At 45.6% G+C, this 10,918-nt stretch overlaps 1 protein-coding gene across 1 annotated transcript in view; it reads right to left on the bottom strand.

The window, feature by feature from the left end:
• Window positions 1-7,199: 7,199 nt before the first annotated feature.
• The window catches only part of GLP1R (glucagon-like peptide 1 receptor), a 59,192-nt gene continuing 55,473 nt past the window's right edge, over window positions 7,200-10,918 (bottom strand). Inside the window, exon 11 of the mRNA XM_006860580.1 lies at window positions 7,200-7,367. Coding sequence (XP_006860642.1) covers window positions 7,200-7,367 — 168 coding nt within the window. The remainder of the gene's footprint in view (window positions 7,368-10,918) is intronic.

Below are 10,918 nucleotides of genomic sequence, written 5' to 3'. Positions count from 1 at the left end.
ACAACATATTGCATTAGCAAATCTGCTACACACGACCTTTTTAAAGTGTTGAAGAGCAAAGATGTCAGCTTGAGGACTAAGGTGTGCCTGACCCAAGACATGGCATTTTCAATAACCTCATAGGCATGCAAAAGCTGGACAGTAAATAAGGAAGACCGTAGAAGAATTGATGCTTTTGAGTTATGATGTTGGAGGGGAATATTGAAAGTGCCATGGACTGCCCATAGAACCAACAGATCTATTTTGGAAGAAGTGCAGCCAGAGTGCTCCTTGGAGGCCAGGTTGGCCAAACTTCATCTCTCATACTTTGGACATATTGTCAGGTGGGACTAGTCACTGGAGAAGGATATCATGTTTGGTAAGGTGGAGGGTCAGAGAAAAAGAACACCCCCAGTGAGATGGATTGGACAAATGGCAGCATTAGTGGGCTCAAGCGTGGCAACAATAGTGAGGTTGGCCCAGGATCGGGCAATGTTTCGTTCTGCTGTGCATAAGGTCGCTATGAGTCGGTACTGACTCAATGGCACCTAACAACAACAACAACCATCTTTAACTGGGGTTTGTAGAGTTCTTGCCTTTCATAAAGGAGATCACAGTTCAATTCTTGGTGACTGAACTTCATGCTACCTATATGTCAGTTCATGTTGTTACAATGCTGAACAGGTTTCAGAGGAGTTTCCAGACTATTAAAGAAAGACTGGTGATCGTGTTCTACTTCTAAAAGTCAACCAATGAAACCCTTAGGAAGCACAGTGGTCCCATCTGCAACCAACCACAGGGGTCACACCAGACCAGGAGGTGTTTGGGGTTGCCATGAGTCAGGGGCTTGCTTGATGGCCACTAGCAATCACAAATGCAATGGTAAGTAATTGGTTTGGGCAGATGTTTTCCTGGGATGAAGGAAGGAAAACCTCAAGTTCCATTTTCTCCTGTTGAGTAGCCAAGGGCTCAGAAAGGTTAATATCAAGGAAGGGAATTAAATGGAAAACCAGATTGGTGCAAACCGAAAATCAAACCTATTGCCTCCAAGTCCATCCCAACTCACAGTGACCCTGTAGAACAGAGCAGAACCGTCCCATATGGCTTCCAAGGCTGTACTCTTTACAGAAGACTGCCAGTTTCTTCCCATGGAGCGGCTGGTAGGTTTGAACCACTGACCTTTTGCTTAACAGTCTAGCTCCTCAAGATTGTTGCAGACACAATGGTATAAAGAAACTGAGCAGACGTCAGAGCTGGCTATATTTGTAGCTGATCTCAGAGTAAAATTATTATGTTTAAAGGGACAGTTACTAGTTTGTCTTTTAAAAAAAGAAAGAGATGTTTAAGGAGCCTTTCAGCTAACCCTAAGCTAAGCAAATTAATCTTCAGAGGTAACTGAAATAGTAGAGGAATTAGGGAGGGTCTGCAATCCCTCTGCTCTCCTTGAAGAGCTAGTTGCAAGTCCAAAGAGTACGTGTTTATTTACTTATTTTAATTGGAGAAGAGTTCATTTTTCTGAAGATGACTCTCTAAAACAGCAGCTCCATTCAACTCCTGAGGCTGCTTTGCAAACAAAGCTCGTGCTTTTATGACTTTTTTTTTTTTTTTCCTTTAAATGGACTTAATGGACTGAGTTCATTTAGACAGGGGAGAGCAAATGAATGAGTGAAATTAGAATACATATCCATTTGGCCTGCCAGTCCTTGTTTAAGCCACTGGACCACCCAACTTCCCTAATTAAGTGACATTGCACTCCTTGCATAAGGCTGCAGTGAATAAATTAGTACTTGGTAAAGTGCTTTGAAGATGAAAATCACAATATGAGTAATGAGCAAGAGTTTTATTCTTCCTTGGGATGGAAATAGCATCTTTTGTGTTCCCACACTGTACCTTGAGTCACCTAGGTTGACATTGCAGAGAACCTCCTCCCCTTGAGAGGCAAGCCAAAGAAAAGGCAGAGAGAAACACAGTAGTGACAAACTTTTATTTGACTTACAAAGCCAATTAAGAAAGAGCCCACAACTATTCACAAATGTATGCATTTGCTACCTGTAGTCCCAAATTGTATTTTATACAAATTTATACCTTCAGGAATCACATGAAGATGATCTTGTTTAAACATTCATGAAGAGCAGACATTCCCCATGAGCACTGAAGAGAGAAATTTAGTTTGTCCCTCCTGAGAGCTTGACTCGCCTCTCTTTTTGGTGCATTTAAAGATCTGCTTCCAATCCCTCTAAATTCAATGTGAGGTTGAGTCTTATCTACCCTGAGGATATGATTATTTTTCAGTGGGAGGGGCTGAGAGGAACTGCAGATTTGGAAGTGTGCGCTGTTTGGCAAGATCAGGCCATGTCTGTTTAGTGAATCTGCCCCCTCCCCTTTCTGCTGGCCCCCAATGGCTTCCCTGCCCCCTAAAAGGAACAAAGAACCTAAGTTTTTATATGTTCCAAACTTTGATGGGAGCTCTTTTCTAGCTACATCTAAATATTTTCATTTGCATATGTCTTTCTTCATGTGGATTGCTTTTGGCACAGTGGCAATTAGTTATGCTAGATTGTCCGGGTTGACTAACTACTGATAGTCTGACAAGCTCCACAGGGAAGGTTGCATAACCCCTGTGTAAGTTAGGATCCAAGTCGCTGGCTTCGGCGCCTCGCGATACCAAAACATGGCATGTGCTGCATCATTTTCAGCCCTGGCAGTGGCTCACTGTCAGCTGCACCCCCAAATTGGTCACAGCTGAGAGAATGGCATTCACAGCATGTCTAGCAGAGGTACCTCTCACTGAGGTAGCAGGGAAGTATGAGGATGCTCATGAAGAGAGGGGTGCTATATTAGTGGTAAAGTGAAGCCACTACTGGATGAAGTCCTGCAAAACAGCAGTGAAAATGGTCCAAAGGAAGGAGAGACAGCTCTGCCCTCTGAAATACTCAGATATAGGTAAGGTCCAAGAGGCTTTAGGGAGTTAATTGGAAAACAATTGCACTTATCTGGTTCCTGCCCATCTGTTCTATTGACAGTGCAGAGTAATTATAGACACTGTAGACACATTGTGGCATTAAGAGTTTGAAATTATACTGCTGACCAACACTTCCTGGTGTCACCCTCCAGGAAGGGCTGGAGAGCTGATCCAAGTCAGTAGGGAACACTGTGGGGGCATGCTAATGTGCATGGTAATGTGGTTTGCAGAAGTTTCCCACATTGGGCTGTTCTCTTTCCCAAGAGAATTTAACTCCGGCTACGAAAAGGAAAAGAGTTAAGAGTTGATACTCATTTGATTTCTGTTGAATATTTAGCATGTTATCCACATAGCTGTCTAAGAAGAGTAAGGTGGCATATTTTATTTGAAGATTTTATTTTATTTTTATAGAGTTTGCTTCATAGGAGCCAAAAGCAGGGTCAGCATAGTAGATTAGAATCAATTCAGCAGAGGGAAAATAAACCTTTGGAATATATTTTGCCTTCCCCGAGCACGTAGCAGGCATTAGCAATAATAGAAGCCCTGTCTGTGCATGGAGAGGAAACATCTACCACCCAGGTTCCCAACCATCCTCATCCTTGGCTGTGCAGTACCATGACCTTCGCAGTGGGTATGATGATTCTAGATTTACCATCTCCTAACTTTGTACTGTGATGCACATGACAAAAACACACAAAAACCAAGCATTATTTCCTTATGGAAGACAGCAGGAAGAGATGGGGAAAAGAGGTCTACTATCCAGGAATTGCTGAAACGTGGCCAACACGTTTGGCCACCTTGGTGACTGCTTTTCTGGGCATGGATGTGAATGAACTCTTCCTGTTTGCCGTTTCTGTGGCTGTGCCATCTTTGCTAGGCTACCATTGCCCACTTTGCTAGTCTTCTCCAACTCCAGGGAGTACTCAAGTGGCAAAGGGGAAGTTCCAGGCCTTCTTTTAGCTTCTTTCAGTCCATTTTGTGTGAGCAAAAGCACAACTTCTTAGACAAACACAGACGCATCAGGGAAAAATTAAGCCAGTCCATTGAAAGAACACTGGGTTTGCTATCCAAAATGGTTCTCTCACGGGTTTTATGCATGTAGGTGCTTGGACACATTTCATTCCTTAATCTTGAGGATGAATGAGGTACTATAGGAGAAATAGTAAAGCAAACCCTCCCCTGCTCTCACCACTATAAATCACCATTAAATTCACCATCTGACATCCCTAGCTTTATTGTGCTTTCTCTTTTAAGAAAAGTCCCAGACAACATTGGTTAGTTTTACTATATCCTGCAGGGCCATTTGTACTTTTCACCTATTCTTCCCAGTGGCCTCACTGGACTGGGAGCAAGACCACCACATAGCAGTGTAACCTTGAGCAAGTTACCTTTGCATGTCTCACTTCTCTGAATCAGTGTGTGAAGAATCTCCAAATTCCTCCCCTGCTCTGATTCTCCAAGAACTCTGTTGACATGTTTTCTTCCACACAAAGTGCATTGAGACAACTGCAAATAATGCCTGCAATCTGGGAAGTCATTTTAAAGGAAATTGTTCATTTCAGCTCCGTGATTTCCCAGCTCCTGGTGTAGCGCTGTAGGATAAGCACTAGACCACAAGGTCAGTTTGAACCGCAAGATTGTCGGCAGTCCAAACTCAACAGCCGCTCCTCAGAAATCCTGTAGAGGGTTGTTGAGTCAGAACCAAGTTGAAGGCACTTAACAACAACAAAGACTGAAACAGAAAGATTGAGACTTGACACTAGTTTTTAAGCCTTTAACAAGTCTGGGGAGCTGACCAGAGTGCTGAACTCAGCCACTCTTCACAACAGCCCTCATAGATTGCTCACTCTTAAAAGCTCAAACACACACAGAGCCTACACCATGCGATCAGCAGTAGTACCCCCCAGGACAGAGGCAGAGGAGAATGTTCTCAGTAAGCTGCAGACCTAGGGTATCAGGAGTGTAAACAGCTAGTGGAATTTCAGAGCACACTGCATGAGAAAGTTCCCAGACCTGTTGGAGCTATATTTAGCATAGGAGAGTTCGGGAATAGCTTTGGGTGAGTACACTGTCATTCAAATGAATATTAATAGTACCGAGTCTTGGAGCAAAGAAAAGATTTCTTTCAGTTCAGTGTATATCCTGAAATCAGGAAACATCAGTCCCAGCTGGAAAGAGGTCTCTAACAGCTAAACCAAGTAGTCTGCACTACCCTGGTGCCTAACTCAGCACTGTCTCCCCACATCTCCTCCTTTAGCCAGTTTATTTTATGCAGTTTATATCAGTCAGTCTCCTTCGTTGCTATGTAGTGCATGAATGGTTGTCAGAGTCTCCCACTTTACCCCAAACGGAAACACTTGCACAATAGCTGTATCCTACACCAACCCACTGCTGCTCATCGTCTCACCTCCACCCCAAAGAGGAAGCCAGACACGGGATGCCTATTGAGAAGTCTGGCCTTGTTCTGTGGAAGCAGAAATACACCCCCAGTCTCTATATTCTCTCCAATTGTTTCCTGTAGCTGGAGGTTCAACTTCCCTATTACATACACAACACTTCACTGAAGTGTTCTGCTTGATGTGTTTTATGTCCCATTAATATTTTCACAGCACATCTCATGCCTCTCTTAGGGGCATGGGAGAATGTGTCTGGTGCAAGGCTTTTGAGAAGGATCCCCCCACCACACACATATTAAAAAGCAGGAGGAGGAAAAGATGGACTAATAAAGAGCTCTCCCTCTCTCCTCCCAGGAGGTCTGGACTCCTGGAGTTCGCTCCTGCTCTGGAAACTTACTTCACATCCCTGGGCTCAGCTGTCAACCTCCCCTGGCTGGCTGTCCCCTTCTTGTCCTGGTCTCCACGGTGCTGCTACATGACTGCTTTCTCACTATTACTGGGGGCGGTATTGATGGGTTCTCCCTGTCTAACCTTTCTTCAGTTCATTATTTATGGGATGAAACTTGAGGCAAGGCAGATATTAATTAGCTCTAATTGTGGATGAGCCAAATCAATCACTCCCCCACAGCCCCCAAACACCAACACAACAGCCATGATGATTTTGTTCTTGTTTCCATCAAGTAGGAGAAACCAGAATTGCACATTTACACATACAGATTATTCACAGCAATAAAGACAAATGAATCAAGTCTATACAAGCTCCCAAGTGGGGGAATTTCAAAGGGAGGAGACGGAGACCTAGAACAGGTGGAGCCTGCTTCCATGGTAACAATGGGCACTGGTAGTTTCTCTACAAGAATCTCTTCCTGGTCACCCCCCCCCACCCCCCAGAGTTAGCAGGTGTACCAAAACTCACATTCAAGATCCAGAATCTGGTCACAAATAGAAAGCATTTCCATGGAGAGAGAGGTGGCAAAGGATCTCTTGGCCCTCTGGGTTCCCAACACCTACAGTGTGAATATTCATGAAGTGTCCCTAGTGAACCCCAAAGGACTGGAGAACAGAATTCAGAGCTCAAACCTCAGGGCTACGGTCCCTTGATGGAGGGTCTGCCTGGCCTGTTTCCTTGGGTTTTGGAGCATGGTGGAAGTAGGCAAAAAGGCAACTGAAATATCCAAGGAGAAGTGGGTACCAGCAAAGGTAGTCTCCAAGCATCTTCTTAATGCTTATTTTCAGTACCAACTGCAGCCACTTGAAGACATGGCTGCTGGCAGTGGCCCAAACGAATAGCCCCCCTAGGATAAGTTTGAGTAGTGAGAGGTAACAAGGCTAGGAAAACAAAGAACCCAGATGCCCAGATGCATGAACAGCTTCCCTTTATGAGGAGGAGATGACGGTAGTGACCCCAACTGAGGGCAAGCAGAGTTGGCCCTGTGTATGGCTGAGGTTCTATGGGACTCTTCCCAAATGACCCCCTCTTGCAAGCCCCAACTCCACTAATAAGCCATTGACCTTGAGTTTGAGTCTGGACTTGATTTGCTGCTCTGTCTGGGGAACCCCAGGGGCCTTGTGTCTTAACGGGAAGAAATCCTCCTCATTTCAGCCACAATTGTTTTTCCTCTCCTCCTGCCACAGTGATCCAATTAGCAGACTACTTTTCCTCTGAGAAAATGTGTCCCAGGTCCCAGGAGGCACTGCCCATTTGCCTGTCTGATGGGTTTGGGAAGAGAAAGCAGAGACATGTGTGTGTATAGGGGGGGCTTCCCTTCCCCTGTCTCCCAGAGTGTAGAGTCTCTCCTACCCAGGCGGGCCACCCAGCCCGCTTTGCTTGGAGCACCACAGGGAGGGCAGGTGCTGCACTCTTAGCTGCAGGAAGCCTGGCAGGTGGCTGCGTACACACTGCTGCCCACGGTGCCCCCGCTGCTCAGGCTGTGGGTGGGACATTTAAGGGGCTTCATGCTGCTGTCTCTCTGGATGTGCAAGTGCTCCAGCCTCCAGCGCTCCCAGCTCTTCTGAAACTCCATCTGGACCTTCCGTGGGAAAAGGAGGGAAGCAAAAACCATCATGCAAACCAACTGCCCACAAAATGGCCCCATTATTACATTAGTGGGGAAAGGAAAAAAAATCCACTACATTATATTAAGAGACACAAGTCAAGGCCTCCAGGCGCCTAAATTAATATCCCAATAAAACTGTTTATTGTTGTCTCCTATTTTCTGCTTCTCCTTAGAGAGAGAGATGGGCTTCATGACCTCATTGGTCTTTTCCATCTCTAAATGCTGTGATTCAGCTAAGTACCTTTTACAATCCATCATAGTATGATTTAACGGAAGAGAAAGAACGAGGAGTGGAGAGATGCAGGGAGACGGAGATGGAGGGAGAAGAGAAGGGGAAGACAGAAGCGGATTTGAGAAAGCCCTCTTCTGATTGGAGCTTCAGGGTGTCTATCCCAGACCCTCCTAGTTCTCCTTCTCCAGGACTTTCATCCAGGCTCCTCATGGGGGTGGGGAGGAAGCAGTGAAGGAAGGAAGGACTGGAAGGGCTACAATCCGGGACTTCTGAGCCTAGATCCAAACTGAGTCCACCATGGGGGTTTGCAGCCCAGGAGAGTCCAGGCGAGCCCAGGTGAGCTCAGTCTCCTTGAATCCCTGCTGGGTTGGGCTGGGCTCAGACCTGGCCCACCAGGAAGGGCCTTCTCAGGATGCCTGGGAACCAGGTTGTTGGGGCAGACAGATACAAGCCCAAGAAACACGGTAGATCCTGTCACTTGAGAGGCTGTGACAGTGCTGGGGCTCCCTGTGATGACCAGAGACTCTTATACACTGACGGTGTTACTGCCTCCTGCATGTCACATTCTGGGTGAGGCTCCCATAGGTTTGCTCCCTGTTCTCCCGATTCCCCAGACCTTCCCCTCACTGAAATGTCAGACTTGAATTCTCCCTTTCAGGTTTCCAGCAGCTGTGGGTAAGTGGCTCTCTGCCAATCCCCCCACCCCCCCAGCAGCCTCAGTGCAAAACCTCTGCTCTCCTCCTCCTCCAAAGGTTGTCATCCATCTTGCCGAACCCAGCAAAGACGCCTGATGTAGCTGCATGCCATCCCTTAAAAGAACTTTTCCTGAGCTGCCTGCCAAGACGGCCCCAGTGTTCTGGGGCAGCGTCACTGAGCTCAGGCTTTGATGGGGGGAGGGAGACTGAACAGAAACCACCTATGGCCACTGTGCTCTGTGCTAGCTCACTGTCCTACTGAACAAGTTTGCATGGGTACTGACAGTTGGAAAGGAACCCTGGGACTGGGGGTGGCCTCTGCTTGTGCAGCCAATCTTGTCTCAGTCCTCCAACTGTGAGGCCTCTCAGTGACTAAAGAGATCTCTGGGATACCAGTAGGAATTAGACAAAACCAGGATTTCTCAGTGCGGATCCATCATGTCTCCTATCTCACCTCCCAGAGCAATTTTTATGAACCTCTGTGGTGGCACCTATAATGACAACGATCATTAACTGTTGTTAGGTACTGTTAAGTTGGTTCCAATTCATAGCACCCCTATGCACAACAGAATGAAACACTGCCCAGTCCTGTGCATCCCCAAGGTTATTATGCTTGAGCCCATTGCTACTGCCACTGTATCAATCAATCTTCTTGAGTCATCTACTTTTTCATTGACCTTCCACTTTACCAAGCATGACCCGAGAACTGAGCCCTCCTGATAACATGTCCAAAATATGAAAGACAAAGTCTCTCCATCTTTACTTTAAGGAGCATTCTGATGGCATTTCTTCCAAGACAAGATTTGTTTGTTCTTCTGGCTGTCTAAGGTACTTTCAATATACTTCTCCAACACCATAATTCAGATGCATCAATTCTTCTCCAGTCATCTTTAATCATTGTCCAACTTTCACATGCATATGAGGTGACTGAAAGTACCAGGGTTTGGATCAGGCGCACCTTAGTCCTCAAACTGACATCTTTGCTCTTGAACACTTTAAGGTGGTCTTGAGCAACAGATTTGCTTATGCAATAAAGATTTCTTGACTGCTGCTTCTAAGAGTGTATCTTTCCACCATACTTATTGAATCTGCATGCTGAGCATATAATATAAGAAGCTGGATTCTATGAAGAAGAATGTGGCATCAGGATTCAGGAAGACTCATTAACAACCTGTTGCTTGTTGGGAGTAAAGAAGATTTGAAATACCAATAAAGATCAAAGACCACAGTCTTCAATATGGATTGTACTTCGATGTAAAGAAAAAAAATCCTCACCACTGGACCAATAAATAACATCATGATAAATGGAGAAGCTATCAAAATTGAAGTTATCAAAACACTTTGTTTTGCTTGGATCCATCATCAACACTCATGAAAGTAGCAGTCAAGAAATCAAACCATGTATTTTGCATTAAGCAAATCTGCTGCACAAGACCACGTTAAAGTGTTCAAAAGCAAAGATGTCGGTTTGAGGACTAAGGTGCACCTGACCCAAGCCATGGTATTTTCAATAGCCTCATATGCATGTGAAAATTGGGCACTAAATAAGACCAGAGAAGAATCGGTGCATTTGAATTATGGTGTTGGAGAAGAATATTAAAAGTACCATGGGCTGCAACAAGATCAAACAAATCTGTCTTGAAAGAAGTGCAGCCAGATTGTTCCTTAGACGCCAAGATGGTGATATATTACCAGGAGGGGTCAGTCCCTGGAAAGGGATATCATGTTTGGTAAAGTTGACGGTCAACGAAAAGAGGAATACCCCCCAATGAGCTGGACTGACACAGTAGTAGCAGCAATGAGCCGAAATATAACAATTGTGAGGATAGAATGTGGGCATTGCTGCATTCTGTTATGCATGGGGTCACTATGAGTAGGAACCAACTGACCGGCACCTAACAAAATTTATTGAGTACTTACTACGTGCCAAGCATTTCCATAGATGATCTTAATTAACATTCACATCAACACTATGAAATAGCTCCTGTTATTATTATCCACTTAATGTTGTGGAAATTGAGGTGCAGAGTATTTAAATATTTGTCTAGTTCTCTCATTGTATATCGGGGGCCGTGGTGGTTCAGTGAAAGAATTCTCACCTTCCATGTGGGAGACCTGGGTTTGATTCCTGGGTAATACACCTCATGCTGAGACACCACCCTCACCTTCCATGTGGGAGACCTGGGTTTGATTCCTGGGTAATACACCACCCACCGGTCAGTGGAAGCTTGTGCATTGCTATGCTGCTGAACAGGTTCCAGGGGAGCTTTCAGACAAGTCCAGACTAGAAAGCAAGGCCAACGAACACCCTACGGATAACAATGGTTCCATCTGCAACTGATCACTGGGATCCGTTCAGTTCCATTTTGCACAGTATCACCATGAGCTGGCAAGCAAACAACTCTGTGTATGCAGTGGAGCAGCACAATTTGAACCCAGGTCCAGCCTGACCCCAGAGTCAATCTCCTAAAGACTAGCCACCTGTCTGCCAATGACTCAGCTGCTCATGCTTGTTCCTGCTCGTTCCCTTACTCAACAGGGAGCACCTGGAGGGCTGGACCCAGGTTCCCTTACTCAACAGGGAGCACCTGGAGGGC

This window comes from Chrysochloris asiatica, unplaced genomic scaffold, assembly GCF_000296735.1.
Source record: "Chrysochloris asiatica unplaced genomic scaffold, ChrAsi1.0 scaffold00038, whole genome shotgun sequence".
Lineage (NCBI taxonomy): Eukaryota > Metazoa > Chordata > Mammalia > Afrosoricida > Chrysochloridae > Chrysochloris > Chrysochloris asiatica.
The sequence above is the reverse complement of the archived record's forward strand: the minus strand, read 5'-3'. Positions and strand labels throughout refer to the sequence as shown.